Source organism: Haemaphysalis longicornis, unplaced genomic scaffold (assembly GCF_048455015.1).
Source record: "Haemaphysalis longicornis isolate Haplotype H1 unplaced genomic scaffold, Haemaphysalis longicornis Haplotype H1 scaffold_5, whole genome shotgun sequence".
Classification (NCBI taxonomy): domain Eukaryota; kingdom Metazoa; phylum Arthropoda; class Arachnida; order Ixodida; family Ixodidae; genus Haemaphysalis; species Haemaphysalis longicornis.
Genome location: NW_027526385.1, coordinates 2,084,768 through 2,106,606, shown reverse-complemented (window position 1 = coordinate 2,106,606; position 21,839 = coordinate 2,084,768). Strand labels below are relative to the sequence as shown.

At 50.8% G+C, this 21,839-nt stretch overlaps 1 protein-coding gene across 3 annotated transcripts in view; it reads left to right on the top strand.

Moving 5' to 3' along the window:
• The first annotated feature begins 244 nt into the window (after positions 1-244).
• Gga (ADP-ribosylation factor-binding protein Gga) overlaps positions 245-21,839 on the top strand; it is a 62,712-nt gene continuing 41,117 nt past the window's right edge. For all 3 annotated transcript variants that reach the window (XM_077669758.1, XM_077669757.1, XM_077669759.1), the window contains exons 1-7: positions 245-401; positions 7,568-7,827; positions 8,724-8,882; positions 9,181-9,252; positions 12,163-12,243; positions 13,538-13,675; positions 19,952-20,033. In XM_077669758.1, the coding sequence (XP_077525884.1) occupies positions 368-401; positions 7,568-7,827; positions 8,724-8,882; positions 9,181-9,252; positions 12,163-12,243; positions 13,538-13,675; positions 19,952-20,033 (826 nt within the window). In that variant the 5' untranslated portion in view covers positions 245-367. The remainder of the gene's footprint in view (positions 402-7,567; positions 7,828-8,723; positions 8,883-9,180; positions 9,253-12,162; positions 12,244-13,537; positions 13,676-19,951; positions 20,034-21,839) is intronic.

Genomic DNA, 21,839 nt, shown 5'->3' with positions numbered 1-21,839 from the left:
GCGAAGGAAAGAACGAACGTAAGAGTAGAGACGGGAGCCACAATTAGTATCTTGGAGGGGGGACAGGATAGCGTCGTGAATGCACGTACTGTCATCGTGCGAAACCGGCTACAAATCGAAGATGCGAGACCGGGAAGAGTGCTCCCAAATGTTTCAAGCTGTTCAAGCCAACGTTACTGTTCAAGCCACGGAGCTAAGAAGCGAATCACAGTCAGTTTAATCATTCAAAAGATTTCCCGTGGTTGCGGAGACTAAAATCGAAAGGATCACTCCTGAAGTATTCTAAAGTTTTTCGAAGCCGTTGAGTGTAAACTCACCAAGCCAATCCAATATCCGATCCTGCGTCAACCAATCCGTCTATCTCAAGATGGACGACGACAGCTCGCTTGACACTCTCTTGGGTGAGTTCTATGACCATTGCCAACGGCTTTCTGCAAAATTTTTATCAAAATCGCGTCTTGACAGGCTACTGAACTTCTGCGGACGGTGTGGCCGATGTCTTTGCAATAATCCGTCGCTGACCGGCGCGCCGTGAGCGCTGCGCTGGGCGCTCGAACTCGGCAGTTTCCTTTTGGAAAATTGCTCAGCTGCGAATATGGAATGCCCTAAATGTCGTCACCGCGGCATGTGGGGCTTCGAACTTCCTAGCTTCGACTGTTGTAAGTGGTATGCGGAACTTGTAAATGTGTTTTGTCCCTGGCACCTCCGCGTCCTAGCAATACCGGCATCAGCCGTTCCGCGCACAGAATCTTGTTCTCTTACTAACAACCGAAGCTGCCGCAGCCTACAAGTTTTATTTTTTTGTGTGCCAAAATCGTAGTTGCAGTATTGAACCTGGCCGCAGAGGTGATACCAACAAGGTGCTGGATTGCTAGCTAATCGCCGCAGCAGTCATGCGCCGTTCTCATGTCAGTTCTACGTTTACGCGCTGTTGAAATCACGCAGTCACCCAGAAAACGCTTGCTGCTCTGTTATTGTGAGAATTTTATCTGCGTTTGTTTGGCATAACGTGTATCTTCCAAACCTGTTTGCGAAAAAAAAAAAAGCGTATTGAAAGCAAGTTATGTAATACGAACACCTGGTGTAGACGTCATGTCGACGACTGCCCTGCAAGTATATACACAGGGGAAAAAAAAAGTTCACAATGGTGTTTATAAAGTGACACGAATACGTAGCTACACAGCTTGGAGCAGCATTGTGGTCCTTGTTGCAGCCCCTGAAACCAGTCGCGTAAAACCGGTGCAACATGCACGGCCTGATCTGTTCGTTAGGTTCTTTGCTTAGTTGTCCGACGGAAAAAGTCCAATCGGGGGACGTGTGGTAGACAAGAAGGAATAAGTAGTGACTGCACACCAGTGCTTTCCGAATGCTCATGGGCACTTTCCCATCTAATGCAATGACAATGATTTGTGTGCAGAAGTAAGATTGACAGCTGTAAAAAAAAAAAAAAAAAATGACGCCACAGTTGGGCGAAAGTTTGCAGACAGCCCAGGCTTGTCACTTGGGCTGTACAGGTATTTCCCGTGTTTTCTGCGTGCGCTCTTGTCAAGAGCGGCAGGCTTGACGGCAGCCGTCACTTGTTTCAGCTGGGGTTGGCTGCAGGGCACGGACGACATGGGAACCTTCACGTTCTGCCTTGAAACTGCACCTTTCTCCGCATTGTTGAAGGTTGTCGAGGCGGGCTTTTGGGCATACCTGTCCTGCATAGTTTTTTTTCGTTAGATTTTCAGCAAGGTTGTTAACACTGCCAAAGGCACTACTGTGCGAGGGACGGGGGCATTCTGAAAGGAAGAATGTGTGAAGCTGCGCTTCCTGTTACCGTTGCTTACAAATGCTCCTCTAAAAATTTTTTGCTCTGTGGCTTGATTCCTCCGGTCATGCAGTCTAGCATGCTGTCCAAAAGTGTACCCTTTGGGGGAAAGCATGATTGATGAGTTTTTTTCTGTTATACTACATCTCCCATTCGAAACTAACCTGTTCTTTCAAAAATGTTCAGTTTTTGATTACTTGCTTTCTTCAGTCGGGGCCAATAATATATAGCCAGCTGGGTTCTTTCATCATTCCTAGTTGATGGTCACACTGTTGTGTTTGTTCATTTACACATGCACTGTTTTGTCTAATGTAAGATTGGTTCATTCACTGTAGGAAGTAAGTTGGTGAAATTTCTGTGCACTGCAGCAGAATCCATGTGTTGTTCTCGTTTGAGATGTGTGGACGTAAGAAGGGGGGCTAAAAACCCCATTGGCACATTGTCCCAATCAGCCAGCTTCTTGAAGCTTCTTGGGGTCTCTACGCATATTATGTCGACTTGCAGTGATGACTGCTGCTTGAAGTGAACAGCGGAAGCAGGCAGAAGAAAAAAGCCTCGAGACTTGGTTGTTAAATGATCCGTGGAGACAAAATACAAGTTTGGTTCATTAAAAAGACTCTTTTGTCCTGATAACAATGATACTAATTTTGTTGCAAACTTGGAACAAATAATGGAGATATTGTTACGTGGCGGTAGAACAGATGACGCGAACCATGGTTGATGATAAAGCGATCTATTTTCAGGATGCGATGGCCTATTTACATTATTTACAAGACTGCCGTTACAGAGCGTTCGCCCAGGTTGCATGCCCCACTTGCAGCTTCTTCGTCGTTGATCGTCGGGCCCACAGCCGCATGCCCTACTGCGGCCTTCTTCGTCTTCTTGTAACGGTATTAAGGCAAACACGTGCAGCAGTGGCGACTAGCTGCTTTCCGGCAACTTTTCATCTTGTTTGTGCGATTGGCGACGGCCGACCCAAACCATTGCTAGGACATAGGACACGTGACTATGACTGTGGTAAGGCCCCTAGTTCCATCTGATCGCATCACTTGAATGATAACGGGCAGTTAACATGCTGATGAAAATGTTTTTAGTGCTGGTGCGTATTACATCATGTTCGGAGCCCACGAGAGAGACGACCGACTCGTTCAGCAGCAATAATGGAACTCTTTATTCCCGACTGCCTCGGAGCACGCGCTCCACGTCGGGTGCTCTCGCGCTGTCGCTCACACGTGTCAGAGTGGCCAGCAGCCCCTACATCTCCCCTCTCAGACTAAACGCTCGGAATTCAGTCTTTGTGGGGGCCGGACCAGTCGGCCAGATCTCGTGGGACAGCTGCCTGGAGACTGCGCCTAACCAGGAACAGAAACTGTCCCAGAAGTTGGCGATGATCTCCTCGTACTCTCTTCTTCCTCGTGTCCCGTCCACTCTTCTCCCTCGTGTGACGCCGAGTCCTGCGTCGCGTTGGGCTGGAACTGTACCAAGTGGCAGCGGTTTCTTTGCACGGCGCCCCTTGGTGTTTGAACCATGAATTAGCGAGGCCTTTGAGCGGGGCTGAGGAGTGTAGCCGGGCAGTTTAGGTCCTTCACCCATACATGGTCACCTGTTGTTAAAGGCGGCAACGGACTAGCGCGGTGTCACGAGTTGAATGCCTTGGCTTGTTGGGCTCTATAGGCAGCATCCCTATCCTTGAACCCCCGATGGGACTCAGGCGTTCTTGAAAACTCGGAAGTCGTGTCTGAAGATTGTGTCCCATAAGAAGCTGGGCTGGGGAAAATCTGGATGGTCCCGGTCTATCACGATAGGACAGGAGTGCCAGGTACGGGTCATCGCTTTTTTCCAGAAGGTTCTTTACCGTCCGTACCATGCGTTCCGCCTCCCCATTTCTTTGCGGGTGTCGCGGGCTGCTGGTTTCATGGCGAAAATAGTATGTTTGAGCAAACTTAGCAAACTTGTTTGATGAAAATTGAGGTCCATTGTCTTTCCGAACGACATCAGGGATCCCGTGCCGTGCGAAGTAACTCTTGACCGCATTTATTACTGCTACGCCAGTCGTGGAAGTGAGGTCGATTGCAAGATGTTCACACGGACGATCCGGTGTCGCTGTAGGTGTGAGTGGTTCGGGTTCACCTCTCTGTTGGTTGCGCACTGTTTGCAGCTTGTAACTATATGTTCAATGTGCATGTTGCACCCAGGCCACCAGACACTTTCTCTCTCGTTCCTCGCACTGGCGAAGTCCTTGATGTCCGTCATAAAGGAGGGCCAGCAAATTGGCTCGCAGTGCCCGAGGGATCACTAGGCGGCGGTCCAAGAGTATAATTCCATTGAAAGTACTCAATCTTGCCCTTTCCTTCCAAAATGGCATGAGGTGAACTGGAACCTTGCTTTTGTCTGGCCAGCCCTTTCTGTGAAACCACTGACTGCGAGGCATTACTCGTCGTTGAGCTGCGCTTGTCGAATCTCTTCAAGGCGGCTTGCTATGGTGCTGAGAAGCCTTTGTAGACATCCCCAATACAGAGTTCAGCAGCGTTTACTAATTTGGGGGGAGCGGTATCGCAGGGAGCTCTGGACAGCGTGTCTGTAGCTGCCAGCAACTTCCCCGGCACATACTTTACTTGAAATTGGTAACGCATCAACTTTATGCACATGCGCTGAATCCTTGGTGGCAGCTGATCGAGGTCTTTATGTCCGAGAAGAGCTACAAGGGGTTGATGGTGAGACTCCACGTGAAGAAGAGACCACGCAGGTACTGGTCGAACCGCGTTATAGCCGATATTATCGCCAGTGTCTCCTTCTCTGTCTGGCTGTAGTGGGCTTCTGTTGGAGTGAAAGATCTCGAAGTGAAGGCGACAGTGCGGCAAGCACCGCAGGGTTGACTTTGGAGAAGCACGGTGCCGATACCATAGAACTTGCATCCACCGAGACCATGGTTGGAAATGACAGGTCATATAGAGCTATGCAACAGTATGAGCTGAGCATCTCCTTGACCTTCGTAAACACTGTATCTTGATCCACACCCCAGTTCAAGTGATTGTTTTTGTTAACTAAAGCTCAGATGGGCGCAGTCACACTTGCGAGGTGCGGAAGGAAGTGACCAACATGATTGACCATACCCACTAGCCTGCGTACTCCGCTGGTACTATCCGTTGGCGGCGGGAGACTTTGGATCGCCTTGACGTTGTCTGGGTCTGGTGACACTCCTTTCTCGTTGACGACAACCCCGAGGAAACGGAGAGACTTGCAGCATGCCTAAAAGGCACTGCAGGCCATATCATCATGGGTGAGGCTGTGGACTGAGTTGTCGGGCAGGAAGGGGGTTGCGGAATTTCAGGAGGAGGAAATTTATGAACTTGCCCGTTTACAAGAAAAGTGTGTTGGGTGTTCAGAGGGTGGCCATTATTTTCTCTTGTGATTGGTCATAGGCATCAGTACATGGAAGCAGCCTGTGTGCTGGGGCTGTAGCTACAGCTGTAGGTTGCACATTGCTGCAACCTGGTCGTGAATTGTGCTGCCATTGGGCCCTGCGACCCCTGTTGCAGGCCAGTTGGCTTGGCGTGTAGGACTGAGGTGCGGGTGTGTGTGCACGAGTGGGCTGGCTTAACCTCTGGACACTGCAACTTGGGTGAATGTGAGAAAGAGCGGTGAATTGTTCTGCTTTTAGGCTGGCAAAATTGAAATTAAGTCTTGTAGTCCTAGTGTAGTTTCTTGTGATAGAACACAGCAAAAGGATCTGGCCCAGGGGGGCCCTACTGGTTTTGGCCTCGAGCATTGTGACTTAAAGGGACACTGAAGTGAATTTGTCAAGCTCCCGTTTTTGCTTGCACTGCGTAGACTGGCTCAAATTAGCACACCTTTCATCGTTTATCCGGTCGACTAATCAGTAATTATTTTACAAAGCGCGAAAGAAGAAAAACTACCATGCGCGGTTTGCTAAGCTGTGACGTTGGGAGGAGGGGGCACCGTGATTGGACGATGCCCAAGGTTAGCAATCAAACAAGTTTCGGTTTCGGTTCTGTAAAACAACATGTTTGACATCCGATGGCATCGTTGGATGGGCATTCTCGATATCACAGTAATCGTAGTACCGCGCTTCTGCCATGTTGTCGGCTGTAAAATGCATTAGATAAGCCTCCCAGGATGGCTTGGAATCGTAGCATTCATTAGCTGAGCCCTACGCAGTGCATGGACGCCCTCTGCGTCCCCGCAGACGCACAAATGCATGCACTTTTCCCCCATATTTGGAGCTTGCCTCACTCATGCCTGTATCGTAAAAAGCGTGTTCGCACCAGTCCAAGGGTCTGTTGATTCTGGCCTGTGCCCACTGCCCGCAAGCAGTCGGTGCTTATGGCAACAGCACGCCAACGAGAACTCGCTAGCGCACCAGTGCCAGCCTGCGCGAGTTCTGTGGACTAGTTCGTGGAGCAATGAACGTTGCGGCCCAAAAAAAGGTGAACCCAGTATAGAAAACATCGGCGAAAAACGAAAAAGTGAACTTATAAAAAAAAAAAAAAGCATGAACCCGCGGGGATTCGAACTTGTGACTGGCAAAACACTCCGGGTGACATACCTAGCGCTCCAGACAACTAACTACGAGCCTACGAGCGGGCGATGCCTAACACGGAAATATAAGCTATATAATGTATAACCAGTTTACACTTTTATTTAGTTTTAGTATTTCAAGCAGCTTAGGTGACTATTTGTTGTATTGCGCTCGTGCAGTAATCGTCCCCCGAGTTTCCACAATAGCTCACGTCTAGCAATTGCATTTCGTAGACGGAAAAGCGTTCGCAGATGCGTAGTCGTGCTGCTGACCGCTGTGCTTGTTCGCCCAGCGCAAAAAAGTGCTTCCCGCACCCTAGTTTTACGCTGTGCGGTAAAAATATCAGTTGATTTTATTTCCTTAGTACCTATATTGACTTCGCTGACTCAATTCTCCCCCTTCAAGAGGCCTTATATTTTCCTACTGGCGTACCAGTCAGCGAAGCGTCGCATGTGCGCTTGTGCAGCGCTTGTGTGAAGTGACCTTGACTTGGAGCTAGATACAGTGTACAAACTAATGAAGTAAAGAAAGGCACATTCTTCCATTCCCAAACGTGTTGTGGATTAGTTTCAACTGATCGAATGAATTGCGACGACCCGTCGGCGGCCGGCGGACTAAACGTTAGGCCGACTGACTCGGTCGCGGAAGGTCGGCGAGCCGTGCAGTAGCGCAGCCAATTGCCAGCTCCTCTCCTGCTGACGTCACACGAAAACGCCACAGAAAATGGGTGAGCGTAAAGAGAGGAGGACAGCATTTTTGAATTGATTTTTCTACTAAATAAATTCGCGTAAACGCGCTCAGAGTGGTCGAAACAGGGCCTAGGGACTCCGGACTACAATTTGCGCTCATAATTCCGCATTGTTTACAAATCACTTCAGTGTCCCTTTAATCCAGAGAAAGCTCAGACGTGCTGCTCATTGGTCAGATGTTTGTGGATTCGGGGTGGCTTGTTTTCTGCTACCACGTATGGTTGAGTAAGCCTGCTGTGAGGATTGCAGTGTGGATGTATCTTTTTTTACTGAGCGAGTGCCAAAGCAGACGAGTGACTGTTGAGTCGGGAGGAGGTTTTGTTTGCAGCTACCACATGACAGAGATTGGGTGCAGAGCGGTGCGCAGCTTAAATCGAGGCCCAGCCGTTTAATGTTTCCCCTTAGCTGTAGCAGTGCAGGATGCTGTGAAAAGACATAGCTTGTGCAAAGGCAAGGGCTGACGTGCAGCGCGGGCCAGCAACCCGCTGAGCCGTGAGCCGGACCCAGAGGCCCTGCAGCAGCTGTGTGAGCGCATGCTGGTGGAGCGGGACGGCCCCCACCAGGCGCTGCGCTTCCTCGCCCACAAGATCCAGTCACCCCAGGAGAGGGAGGCCCTGCAGGCACTCACGGTGCTCGAGGAGTGCGCCAACCGGTGCGGTGCAAAGTTTCACGACGAGCTGGCCAAGTTCCGCTTCCTCAACGAGCTCATCAAGGTGGTCTCGCCCAAGGCAAGCCCCCTTCCCCTCTCCTCTTCTCGGGGGGCGGCCTGTGTGGCTGCTCTTTATGCGCACTGGCTGCACTTGTCCGCACGACTCGTGTGCACCACTTCGGAGAAAGAGAAGTGCCTCTTGTGTTGATGGAACGACAACAGTGCGGGCTTTTGTTCTGCCGAAGACAGTGTGTGTGCCATGATTCCCTGAGCTGCGAGGAGGGTGCAGTGGTTGAAAGCTGGTGGCTTGACAAAGGGAGCCCATGGTCTTGACTGGCAGGCAGTGGGTGGGAGTACAGATTTGCATTACCTTTGTCACTGGCTTTGCTTGTAGCATTTTAGTGAAACAAAAATGCACTGTAGTGCGTAGTAAGAAAAATAGCACACATTTTCCTGCCTATTCGCTCCTGTACAATGAAGCACAACAGGTCGGTGTGCTTTGAAAGGACACTGGAGTGGAATTGTTGGGCTCCCTTTTGTTGCGGCTGCATTGCACACTTTAATTCATGTTTTCTCTTATGTCAATACTTTGTGGAAATCTAGAAAAAAAACGTCTGCACCATTTGCGGACGCCGCCCCAACTGCCATAGTGGTGTCACACTGCCTTGCAGTGCAACTTCATGCTATCAAAGTTTTTCAGGTTTAGACCCGCACCCATTTGGTGTTAAGTGTTAGCTTTTTATTTGTTCATGCACAATTTAGGCAGGTTGGACATGCAGCGAGCAGTCTGCAAAATTTAGCCTCACGGTCTGGCCTGTGTGTCATTGCGGGGAGGGGGATGCGAGGGAAGTGGCCCTTTTCTCAGTGCCAAGAGCGTGCCAATCGACCGAAAAAGCTCAGAGGTGTACTCTGTGGTAGTCAGACCGTGTTTGCAATCAACCCGAGTGCCCCTCTGAAGATGGCCTGCATGCGCAGTACCTGGGCAACCGTGCCTCCCCCAAGGTGAAGCAGAAGATCATTGAGGTCCTGTACCGGTGGAGTGTGGAGATGAAGCACCACGTCAAGATCCAGGAGGCGTACCAGATGCTCAAGCGCCAGGGGGTCGTCGCCGTGGACCCCGTCTATGTCATTGAGGTCAGTCGGGGGACGGCGAGAGTGGCACGGCCCAGTAGTGAGAGGCGTGCCGAGCCTGCTTAGTCGTAGAGGGGGCTTTTCCCTTTCTCTTATTTCTTTTTGAAGCAAGCCAGGGATGGAAGTAATGAGTTGCCAAAGTGTGGTTGTGGTACAATTCAGCTACTTAATTTGGGGTTTGTTGTGAAATTGGATCGTCGGTTTTCTTGGGAGAGGCAGCTGACAGAGTGGGCATGTGTGTGTGTGCATAGGCCAAGTGCTTGGCCAGTGCTCATGCGGTCGTGTCGCTCCCTCTGTCCAGGACTACGATCCTGGTCCCCTGCCAGCTCCCCGAAGCCAAAGCGCCATCTTTGAGGACGAGGAAAAGTCGCAGGTCAGTCGACAGAGGCCACACACACTCTGCTGCCGGAGTGAACTTGACCAGGGGTGGAGTGTTAAGTTGTGCCCATTTCAGAGACGTCTCTCTTTCGAGTCGTGGCATAGTCTGATTACGGGGCTTCTGACAGTGCTGCTAATTTTTGTGTCTCGTTTGTGTCGTCGGCCGTCAGCCTAGCAGGGCTCGCTTGAAGTGTTTGAAAATTGGGCAAATTCGACTTAGTCCCCAGGTTCGAAACACTCGCACGCACTACTGGTGGAACCTGATGCTGTTATCTTCTTTGTGGTGCTTGCATTTATGTGTACGTTCCCATTGCAGTGTTATTGGTGGGCTTCACTCATGTTTTTAATCCTGGGCCATTTATACGTGTTTCATTTTCAGTGTTGTCTTTTGTATGAAGAACTTGCGTATTAAGGGCTTGATACCCACACCACTAGAAAGCCACTGGGAAGATGTCCAGTGAGTGAAACGGGCACAAAACACTTCTGGCAGCAGGCACACTTCACAGTTATTTGTTCGATGACGGTGGTTGCAGTAGTGTGGGAACTCCTGTGCCAGCAGGTGGAACTACCACTCTGCTTGGGGCACAAAAAGAGGGGTCCTATGAAATGTGGTGAGCGTGAGAACGCCTCAGTTGTCTGCAGCCAGCTAATGGGTATGCAGCTGGCTTGTTTGTGTAAGTAACTGCAGCCTGATTGGTTCAGCCATAGAGTTTCTTACAATATAACTAGAGGGGAAACTGGCGCTGCGATTGTACGCCTCAATGGGCATGATGGGTAGTTCTGGATTCGGATTGGCGCTCGATGGCTCGTGGAACTTGCTATGGATTGCAGGCAGTTTCGTTTTCATTTTGGATTTACATGAACGCATTTGCCTACGCGGGGTGTTGGGAGAAGCGATCAAAAATACGTTTCTCCTTTACCTGCATGCCTCACATGCAGTGACGCCGCCCTGAGGGGAATGTTTTAAAACCAGAGTTGCGAATTGGGTGGGTTATCAATGCATTGCCGCACAGCGAGCATGAAAACACAAATGACGGCGCTCTGTGCGGCGAAGTTGTCTGCTAATTAGGAGTTGCGGCGCTGCTCATTCGGCAGAGCAATGTATTATCAAAGCTGACAACGGTTGCGAATCACTTGAACAGCCACACCTTTCGTGCGAATGCCGGCTCCTACGGCGTAGAACAGCAGCACAGGCGGCTGATAGGAACGCAGCTTGATGGATGTCACTAATTCAGGCAAGAATAACTTCTCCAAAGGTAATCGGTTTCTTTTTTCTTTTGATGGATGTCACTAATTCAGGCAAGAATAACTTCTCCAAAGGTCATTGGTTTCTTTTTTCTTATGAGCACAAAACTTCTCTTACTATTACAAACCACCAGTGCCGAAACTTTTACAAGTAGTTATTAAAGAAGTCCGCGTCCTGCTGTAGTTGGTGGAAAATGGCAAACCTGCTCCACAAACCTCCTCGACTCCGCGTCAGCTTTTTATTTAAACGCGCCATTTTATTTTGTACAAAACCGGTTTTTTGTCACTAACTTTCTTGTTCGCCATGTCATTTGTAAACGGAGAACCGGGCAATAAGAGTTTTTTTTGTCAAAAAACACAATTTGCACAGCCAGAGGCCCATTTTGATCCTACGCAATCCGGTTCCAGAACTACCCATCATTCCCATTGAAGTGTACGCGCTGCTGCCATGTTCGCATTGACACTAGCGCCAGTTTCCCCTCTAGTTATTTGTATGAAACTCTATGGGTTCAGCAGATGTTTCTTTTTGTTTCGAATTTGCTTCAACATGAGCACCGCTGGTTCCCTGGTGGGCTAGAAAAGGTGAGGAGAGAGCCCTGTCGAGCAGGTTTGCGGTGGGAAGTCCCGTCACATTGAGTCGTTGCGGTGACAGCCCGAGACAGGTGGTTGTCACCGCACTGTTGTGGAACACAGTCTGTCCATGTTGTGTGCCGTTGTCCCCCCTTGCAGGGCTTGTTTGTGGGGAGGCTGGGAACACTGGGGCTAAACTGGCACCTGAGAGGGGGGGTGTAGAGTGTGAACTGTGCAAGTGTGCTGCGAATTGCGTTTATTTTATGCGTGCGCGCTGAAATCTCCTGAAATGGAACGGCTGTGTCAGCACGGGGGCATTCCTAAAGAGGCCTTTGCAGCAAACTGCCCAACACTCCCTACCGGTGCCTCCTGGTCCTTTGTAAGGAGGTTCAGCGATGCTTTGGCATGTGTGGTGGAATGCTGACAAGGCGTGGTCAAGAAGGCAAGATGTGAAGGCTGCAACTGGATGCCCTTGAAGGTCCCCCACATGAGCATTGAGGGATCATTCAGAAGTGTGGCCTCAAAGTGGGCTGTCTGGGAAATGCGAGGCAATGACCATCGCAGCCCGGCCCTCTGCGGTTGAGCGGCAGCTTGTTGCAGAGTGGGCTTGTGAAATGATGTGGCCAACCCCTGGCCGGGGCCATATGCCAGCTCCTGGAGGATGGAGAAAAGTGGGAAAACAGGCCTCAGCATGTTTGCACCGCTTCTTCCTGGGTCACACTTGGTGCCCGTTTGTTTGTCGTGTCTTCCTGTTTTGCCATAGCACCTGTTGTGCACTGGCTCGAGGCAGCATTGTGGCCTGTCCTCATTGTCAGCATTCTCTGTGGTGTGTGACACCACATGGTCAGCATTGTCATTGACAGCTATGACAAACCACTCATAACTGCCATCCTTCGGTCCTGGGGTGAATCGGGTGGTGTTATGCGACATAGTGCAATACACTTATCCCTAGCTTGTCTGAACTGCTGCGTGTTGCGTGGTTCATTGGGCGCTTGTGGCGGGAAGTGTGAGCCTCGCCTCTTGAGGAGGAGGAGGAGGAGGTCCGGGGGAGCACGTGTGGGTGATGCCCGTCCCCTTGCTCCCCGTGCAGATGCTGCAGAAGCTGCTGAGGAGCAAGAACCCGGAAGACCTGCAGGCGGCCAACCGGCTCATCCGAAACATGGTCAAGGAGGTACGCAGACCTGCCTGCTGTCGCCCCCTGCCACCTTGCAGCTGCTCTGCCAGGTTTCACAAACAGGTGGCCCGGCCGGGCAGCATGGGGAGAAGTAGTAGTTGTGGCATCACTGCAGTTGAGTTTTCCCCAAGAGGAGCTCGAAAGTGCAGCCTAGTTCAGAACCTCTACCCGCTTGACTAGCTGCACTGTTCAGGGAACACGGTGGTGCGTTTCCAGTGGTTGCATTTCAGGGCAGCCTGGTGGTGAGAGCTTTGTTGGGCCGTTGGTATTGCGCTTTCCCCATGCCCGTGCCTGCTGCTGCTGTGGTTGGTGGTACCCTGCGACACTGTGAACTGAGCTGCCTGCGGGACGTGTCGGGCTGCGTGGAGCACACGAGTGCGGGGGGCCTCGTCATGAGCCTCTCTGGTAGCAAGGGCAGCGTACAGAGGGCCTCCTCCTGGAGGCACACCAGGGGTGTGCAGCAGGGACTCGGTTCAGCGGGCAGGCCACAGACCACCCTGATAAGCAGGCTGCAGTAAGAGCGGGGCAGGAGGACAGCACGGCAGTCACTTCAGACGGGTGCGAAAGGTCAGCGTCAACACAAGGGGTGGACAGCAAGGAAGGGGCACCTCGCCTGCTGTTTGTAACAGAGTGGCCGTGGAAAGGGCCACTTTTGCAGCACAAGCACTGCAGAAGCTCACCTTCGAGTACTGGTGGGGTTCTTTACCGCTCGCTCGGTCGTAGTCCGGGTAGACCAGCAGAAGACGTGAGATGGGCAGGGAAGTGGGGGAACACGCGCGTGTTGTGCCACCTTGCAGGGTGCAAGAAAAGCAGATGCTGCCTGCATGTTGCACTCTCTGGCGCTGTATGCCCCGAGGTTTGTGTACGTACTGGCGCAAAGCTTTCGGCAGAGCCAACCACTCCCTTTTCAGTGTCACTTTCCACACTGATATAGTATTTGCAGTGAATAAAAAGGCTCAGCCTGTTGCAGTAAGTTTAGTGCACTTGACAGCACACCATGCGCATGCATATGCATTGATGGCATAAATAGTGAAGCCCACTTCCCTTGTCCACATAGGCGGCGTAAGGACTGAGGGAGGGAGGATCAGCTCCTCTCTCTGCTCTAGCAAGAAAAAAACCATTTGGCAGAAGTTTTGATCTTTGCAAAATCTCCTGGACGAAACGTGCACCCTTGCAGTCCAGCCTTTGCTTTGCTGACCAAGTGTGGTGTGGAGCTAGGGCAGTTTTTCAGACTTGAAGTAAGGATGAAACGATGCAGTGGCCCTGATGGGGGTGGCGCACGTGCGCGCAGGCGGACCGGCGCATGGAGCTGCTGGCGCGGCGCACGACGGAGATTGAGACGGTGCACAACAACGCCAAGGTGCTCAAGGACATGCTGGCCAACTACCGGCCGGGGGAGACCTCCCAGGAGGAGAAGGACCTCATGCGGGTGAGGGGGGGTGGGCACGAACTCTTCCTCCTGCTTCCCCCCACACTCTGCCTGGGTGGAGGATAGGCTGGGGGGCAAGATTATGCTGCTGTGATTCCCTTTTTTTCACACCAGATAAGAATGCCTCATTTCTGTGGAAGGAGGGGGTAAAATGTGTATTTACAAGTGTTGCCGCTCAAAATTTGGTACCTAATGGCTGTACGAATGCAGCTAAATATTAGTATTGGTGGAGGATCATGTGGATGCCAGTGAGTGCAGGGAAGGTAATGTTGCTGCTTTACACTCTGGTACAAGTTGAGATCATTCTGCCTAAGTGGTGAACCCAGATGTCGACGCATGCTGTTTCAAAAGAGATTGTGCTTGACCCATTACGTCATCTGCTTGTTCCCACGTAGTTTTCTTGTCATCGCTGCAGTAGTTTATAAGCAGGTTTAAGCTGGAGAACCACGGAAAGGGCTCTTGTCATGTTAAAAATAGTCGCAGCACCCAAGGTTGCACCCAAGTTAGCCCCGCACGGGGCACCTTGAGTATTCATGGTGACGGTGAGCAGCGACACCGCGGACCCCGAGCTCCCAACATAAGCCGTGTCCAACCGTGGCGAGGTGTTTAAAGCTGAAGGGTAGAAGCCGTAAACGGTGGCCGTCGGAGCCTTGGTCAAGCTCTGACCGATGGGCTCCCTGCCTGTCTACCAGGCAGGGAGCTCCGGGACCTCTTTGACTACCAGGGTAAGGTCAAAGGAGAAAGTACCCCCGTCTCCCTGCTTTTATACTATGCTTTATGGTATTGTCTAAAACCCCCACCAACCGTGATCGGCCCCCTAAAAGGGGCCGCACCGAAGTATCGTTTCCCCCATTGCCATCTTTGACATTTACTGAACCAGATCATTACTCTCGATTTTTGTCATGGAGTCCCGCAATCCAACCCATCTCAGTCAGTCTTCTTGATCGCCAAGTATCTTGAAGCCATAATAGGAAAATCATATAAGTGCAAAAAACAAAGGTCTGGTGAACTCCTAATCGAAATAAATGACAAGCAGCAGTCTGCAAAGCTTCTAGCTCAGACTAGACTGGCTGATCTCGACATCAGGGTCACACCCCATCGGAGCCTCAACAGCTCGCAGGGTGTGATATCCGAGACAGATCTCTTGAACGAAACGGATGCGGATCTCCTTGCCGGCTTGAAGGGTCAGGGCGTCACTGCCGTGAGACGCATCACTATCCGCAGAGACGACAGGGAGATTCCCACCAAGCACATTATCTTGACTTTTGACCGCGCAGTACTCCCACAACGCATAAATGCAGGTTTTATCCGTTGCACCATCCGTCCGTACATCCCGAACCCGCGGCGCTGTTTTAAGTGCCAGCGGTTCGGGCATGGTACAAACTCTTGCCGTGGCTGAACGACGTGTGCGAAATGCACGGCGCATGATCATCCAAGCGACAATTGTCCATCCGATACCCTGTCTTGTGTGAACTGCGGCGGGCCGCATGCAGCGTACTCCCGCAAGTGTGAAAAGTTCCAACTGGAGAAAAAGATAATCAACATCAAGATAACTGAGAACATCACCTTCCCAGAGGCGCGGAAGAGGTTCGCCTCTTTCCCCCTGGGGAGGTATGCCGACGCGGCTCGCCGGGGGGTGGAGCGGCGTCTGGTGTCCACAGGGACCCAGTTCAGTGAGTCTGACCTGGTCCCTCCCCCCCCCCCCCCCCCCCCCCCCTTGGGGTGCCTCAGGCATCCCAATCCGTTGCCACGCCGCTTGCTGAGGCAGCAGCGGTTGTGGTGACAACCTCTTCTGTAGGGACCGGTGCCGCTCCCGCCTCTGCCTCCCCGTCCTCCAGTGCGTTAAAGGGTGCCGACCGGATGGACACCGGGGGCCCCGCATCGGCTCCCACCGCCACCGCACCTCCCGTGTCACCTGTGGTGCCCCGGACGCCCTCGGCGGTGGCGGCTCAAACGAAGGGCTCCCGAAAGGGGGCCAAGTCCGGGGGGCCTGGTCCGCCGGGCACCCTTCTCGCATCCGACGAGGAGATGGATGTCACGCCGTTCCTGCCTGCAACGCAGCGCAAGGAGCGGCCTCCGATGTCCAAGCTGACAGAAAAGCCTAAAAATCCTAGAATAACAGCCTTGAAAGACGACACATGAACACGCACACACACGCACACTCCAGTTATTCTTAAATTTAAATAATGGGAACAGAAAACATCATTCAATGGAACTGCAGAGGCCTCCTTAAAAATCTTGACGACGTGTATGAGATTCTGCATGCCAGTCAGCCAAGTATCATGTGTCTCCAGGAAACCCACCTCAATTCTAAACAAACAAATTTCTTAAATAGGTACATGGTATTCAGAAAGGACAGGGTTGGCTGCACACACTCTTCAGGAGGTATTGCAATTGTCGCCCGGAAATCCTTAGCCTGCCACCCTGTCACTCTGAACACTGTCCTTGAGGCTGTAGCAATCCGTACGATAATATTTAATAGGTTGATAACGATATGCTCCATTTACATTCCTCCTGATTATTCACTTTTGAGCTCTGATTTCGAGGCGCTGGGCGACCAGCTGCCCGAACCATACATCCTAACAGGCGACCTTAATGCGCACAACTCTTTTTGGGGCTCCTCCAAAACGGATGCCCGAGGTCGCCTGATAGAGAAATTCCTTACATCCTCCGGAGCATGCCTTTTCAACAAAAAACAGCCTGCATACCATAACTTAGGACACAATACATACTCGCATCTTGACTTGGCTATTGGTTCCGCAGTTCTCTTTCCATGTCTTGAGTGGGGTGTGAGCACAGACCCATATGGTAATGACCATTTCCCCACTTCATTAACGTATATAGGTATAGGCCTGAGCAGTCCATCTTCCCATAAAAGGTTTAATGAATCAAAAGCAAACTGGAGCACATTCACACAAACATCTCAACTACACCACACATCCATAAAACACCTACACATGGAGGAAGCAGCCCAACTCGTCACGGCACACATACTCGACGCCGCCGAAAAGTCCATGCCCCAGGCCTCCAGTGCGTCCTGCAACCCAAGGAGGCCCTGGTGGAACGAGGACTGTAGGCGGGCGCGAGAGGCCCAGAACAAGGCGTGGGGTGTCCTTCGCTGGTACCCCACGTCGGATAACCTGATCTCGTTTAAACGGGCAAAGGCCTTTGGAAAGCGTGTGCGTCGTGAGGCAAAAAGGGAGAGTTGGTGCGCTTTCCTTACATCCATTAACTCATACACAGACACTCACAAGGTATGGACAAGAATACGTAAACTTAATGGACAACATACACATAGCCTGCCCCTGCTCAGTACAGCAGGGGACACACTCGAAGACCAGGCTAACACACTTGCACAACGCTTCCAACACGTTTCCAGCTCTGCACACTACACAAACACTTTCCTGAGACATAAAACCGCTTGTGAAAAGAAGTCCTTACATGATAATAACAGGTCAAAATCTTGTTACAATTCTGAATTTACACTCTATGAGCTGAGGGCTGCCCTGAGCACATGTAAACCTTCAGCTGCAGGCGCAGATCAGGTTACATACACCATGATACAACACCTACACCCAGATACTCTTGAAACACTCCTACACCTATACAACAACATATGGCTTTCGGCGCACATTCCAAAATCCTGGAGGGAGGCTATTGTAGTAGCGTTCCTGAAGGAGGGTAAGGACCCTTCTTCTCCCGCCAGTTATCGACCCATCGCCCTCACAAGCTGCCTGTGCAAGCTTCTCGAGAAGATGATTAACAGGAGGCTCGTGTACTTCTTAGAGTACAGTGGTCTTCTCGAGAGCTGCCAGGCTGGCTTCAGGGTGGGGCGATCCACAAACGACCAATTCGTCGCCCTTGAGTCGTATATAAAGGATGCCTTTGTCCACAAACAGTTTTGTGCTACGGTCTTTTTTGATCGTGAGAAAGCCTACGACACCGCTTGGCGATACAGGATACTTAGCGACCTGAAATCATTCGGTGTTTCGGGCAATACGTTTAACACTCTTTATAGCTACCTGGCAGAACGAACCTTTCGTGTAAGAATTGGTACTGCCGTTTCAAATGTTTTTGTACAGGAAAGTTGTGTGCCTCAAGGTGGCGTTTTGAGCTGCACGTTGTTCATAGTCAAGATGAACTCACTTCGAAAGGCGTTGCCACGAACCATTTCCTGTACTATGTATGTAGATGATGTCCAAATATCTTTCAAGTCGTGTAATATGTCAATTTGCGAACGCCAAGTCCAGCTTGGTGTTAAAATAAGCTAGCTGGCTGGGCTGATCAGAACGGTTTTAAGCTAAACCCAGTTAAGAGCACTTGTGTTGTGTTCTCCAAAAGGTGTGGGATCAGGCCAGATCCAGACACCAAACTGAATGGTGTCTCGATTCCGGTCAAAAAAGAACACAAGTTCCTAGGCATAGTCCTTGATGAAAAACTTTCCTTTATCCCTCATATCAAACAACTAAAACAAAAATGTCTTAAAACAGTGAATATTCTCAAGGTCTTGTCGCATCACTCGTACGGTGCTGACAAACAACTTCTGCTGCGAGTGTTTACCAGCCTGGTAGGCTCGCGGTTAGGCTATGGGAGTGTTGTGTATGGTTCAGGAAGGGAAACTGCTTTGAGAATGCTCGACCCAGTGCAGCACTTGGGCCTTCGACTTGCGTCTGGTGCTTTCCGGACTAGCCCTGTGCAAAGTCTGTACGTCGAGTGTGACAGATGGTGCCTGGGTACCAGCGCGAGTATGTCGATTTACTATATGCGTATATGCGTTTAAAGTTTCATCAATGTCTCACCATCCATTAAGTCTATAATGAACGATACAGCTACATCCCAACTGTTTTTAAATCGTCCATCTATTTCTGCGCCTTTCTCACTCAGGGCGAGGCAAGAGGTCTCTGAACTTTCTGTCTCGTTTTTAGACACTTTTAAAACATCTCTCATTGATTCTATAGCCCCATGGCATCTTCGTCCTGTATTGTGTGATTTGTCGTTTACGCAATTTAAGAAAAACACGGTGCCCACAACTGCCATTTTGCAGCATTTCATGTATCTCCAGGCGAAATATGGGGTGGAAGAATTTTTTAGTGATGCATCAAAAACATCCACTGCAGTGTGTTGGGCTGCACACGGACCCAACTTCAATGCTTGCAAAACAATGAATGTGAATTCCAGCATCTTTACGGCGGAAGCATGTGGTATATTTCTTGTTTTAAATCACATTATCATTATGACATTATCACATTATCATTGCTAAGTCCATCATTTTCACAGATTCACTTAGCGTCGTGCGCACACTGTCGTTACAAAGGTCTTGCAAAAATTATGTTGTAAATCTTGTTTTTAAATCTGTGATGTCAGCGTATGCGTCAGGTCTGAGTGTGACCGTCTGCTGGGTTCCAGGCCACGCTGGGATCGCTGTCAATGAGTTGGCTGATGAAATGGCGGCTGCTGCTGCACTCAGAAACACTCTAGACATAGCAACAGTACCCTACACTGACCTCAAGCCACTCATCAGACAACACCTACGTAAAACATGGCAAACACACTGGAGTGAACAGACAGACAACAAGCTACATGTAATAAAGCCACACTTGGGACGATACACAACTGACTCGCACAACAGGCACACCGAAGTGACCTTGGCAAGATTACGGATAGGCCACACACATGCAACACACTCGCACCTGCTCACTGGATCTCCAAGACCCATGTGCGGCAGGTGTGGAGAGGGTCTGTCCGTGATCCACATACTCATCCAATGCAAGGTACTTAACACAACAGGACGCAAACACTTCCCACAGCTATGCAAACAACACGTCCCGTTTCACCCATTGTTCTTTTTAGGAGACGAGCCAATGTTTTCCACCAAGCATGTTTTTAAGTTTCTCACCGATGTCAATTTTTTACGTCTCATCTCTTATCATGCATCATGACAGCCTGGCCCTTTACACCAGTCATCTTCATTAGCTTGTGTTTACATTGTTTATTTTTACTGAAATTTTCTACTGTTACTTTCACGTCGCTGTCATGAAATCACTTTTGTTTGGCGCTCTTTGCCCTTAGCTGGCCTTGCGCCATTAAAATCCAAATATCATCATCATCATGCACCCAAGTTAGAGCAGCCCCAGGGGGAAGTTCTGAGCCTTTGAGGTTCAGGGCTTTGGAGTGGCGAACATCTTTTCCCCGACTTCTCTCGCATCTTCTTACACGACATGGTGTCCTGTGCCCTTTTTGTATCCCTGACGCACGCCCTGCCCTCCTCTTGTGCAGGAGCTGTTTGAGAGCTGTGAGCGGCTGCGGCCGAAGCTGTTCCGACTGGCTGGCGAGATGGAGGAGAAGGACGAAGGGCTCAGTGAGTGCGGGGGGGTTCTCTCTGACTCGAGTCAAGAGGTTGCACCAGTACTTTGGTTCGAGGTTGCAGCGCCTTCTGAGCCCTTGCTGCGTGTTGGAGTCAAAGACTCTTTGCTCGCACTGACCTTTTGTAAAGCGAGAGATGTTTATCTTCCTCTTTTTTTCTAAACTCGGCAGTTGCTCGTAGAACTGGGGCAACCTCCTGTTATGTCAGCCAACATGGCTCCCCCAGTAGTGGGCACACAACTGCTAGCTAGGGCTGTGCTGTTGTGGAGATAGAGGGCTGAGGTTCTCTGCATCACCCTTGTAATCATCCTTCGTAGGCACGTGCAAATGGTGACTTTTCCTTGCTCCCAGTAATTTCGAAGGGAGTTATGTGAGCAGTTGCAGCAAAAGTAATCAGCAGCAGCACTGGAGCGAGAACTCAGCTGGCCACTTTTCGTGCAGCAGGTTCAGAAGTCAGCAGAGTTCACTGACAAGCGCAGAGCCATTCTGAAGATCCCAGTGCGTGGGGGCCTCAAGGTTTGCTTTGTGCCTGACGCAGTATTCCTTGGCAGGATGCTTGACCAATGCACATGTCGGTTAGCATCACGAGCCACTGGCGCCAATGTGCCAGCAGTGCTAGTACAGAGGGAGGGACACTTGGTTCGGGGTGCCCTGCATTACTCAGTGCACGAGCCCAACTTCTCTTTTGGCATTATACTTGTGTGGCCATCACAAAAGACGTACGCTGAAGCCGAAGCTACGTTATGGGCACTCTGTCTGGCTGCCTGCCGGGTCCTCCCTTTCCCGTTCTTGTCTTTTGCGTGTCTGTGTAGTCTGCTTAGAAGATGTATGCCCTAAAGCCTCAGCTGTTGGGAGAAGGAGAAGCAGTCAGGCGAGTTGTTGGCCAGACATTGTGGTGAAACAGTAGAACCTCGATGCAACGAATGTCAATGTAACGAAACCCCCAATGTAACGGATGACGTAATTTTTTCTTAGTTCAAGTGTATGCACACCATGCATTTTTACCCTCTGTGTAATGAAGTCCCGTTTGCCGAAATTTCAATGTAACGAAGTTTCATGAACAACTAGGCACGGAATTTTGGTTGTAGAAGTATATTAGGGAGATGCAAGCGCCGAAACGCGATCTCAATAAACTGTGAACGGCGACAGGGGCCGCCCAATGCCGCGAGTCACGGAGTCCGTAAGCGCGAGCGTAGTGCCTGCAAGCTGCGTCGCCGCCTCATGCTACTGCTTTGTCTTTCGTTCGTGTTCGCTCGCGCTTGTTGGGCATCATCGTTCCAGCAAGCGTGCAGCGAAGCATTTGTGAGTCACTATGAGCCTTGTGCGCGCGTTATTTTACATCCATGGTGACCGCGATTGCGCGCCGGTGGCGGCTTCTGCCTGGCTGAAAAATGAAAAAACGACTTGCACCGCGCAAAGCAGTGGGAGGAGCCTGACAACTTGCGCCAACGGGCAGGCGCGCACCGCATGGTGTTAGCTTGGAAGTGCTCGGTCACGGGCGACTCGGGGATGGGTGCTTTCCTAAGCGGCGCGTATGACATTTTACAGTGCAGTTCTTGCCCATATTATCAGCTTCTTTCCTGCATGAACTCCATTTGCCCCTCTTACTGGTTTTAGCAAGCGGTTAGAAGCGATCGCTGGAGCTACCCGCACCGCGCAGGTAGTTTCTGCGGGTGCATCAGCGCGCCTGTGGCTTGCGCGGCGCGTTTTTCCGTGCAGAAAACGGTCCATGTGGTTCACGCTGATGACCGTGTAGACGACTAAGCTCCGATGGCGCGTTGTCCTTTTTTTTGAAAGCGCG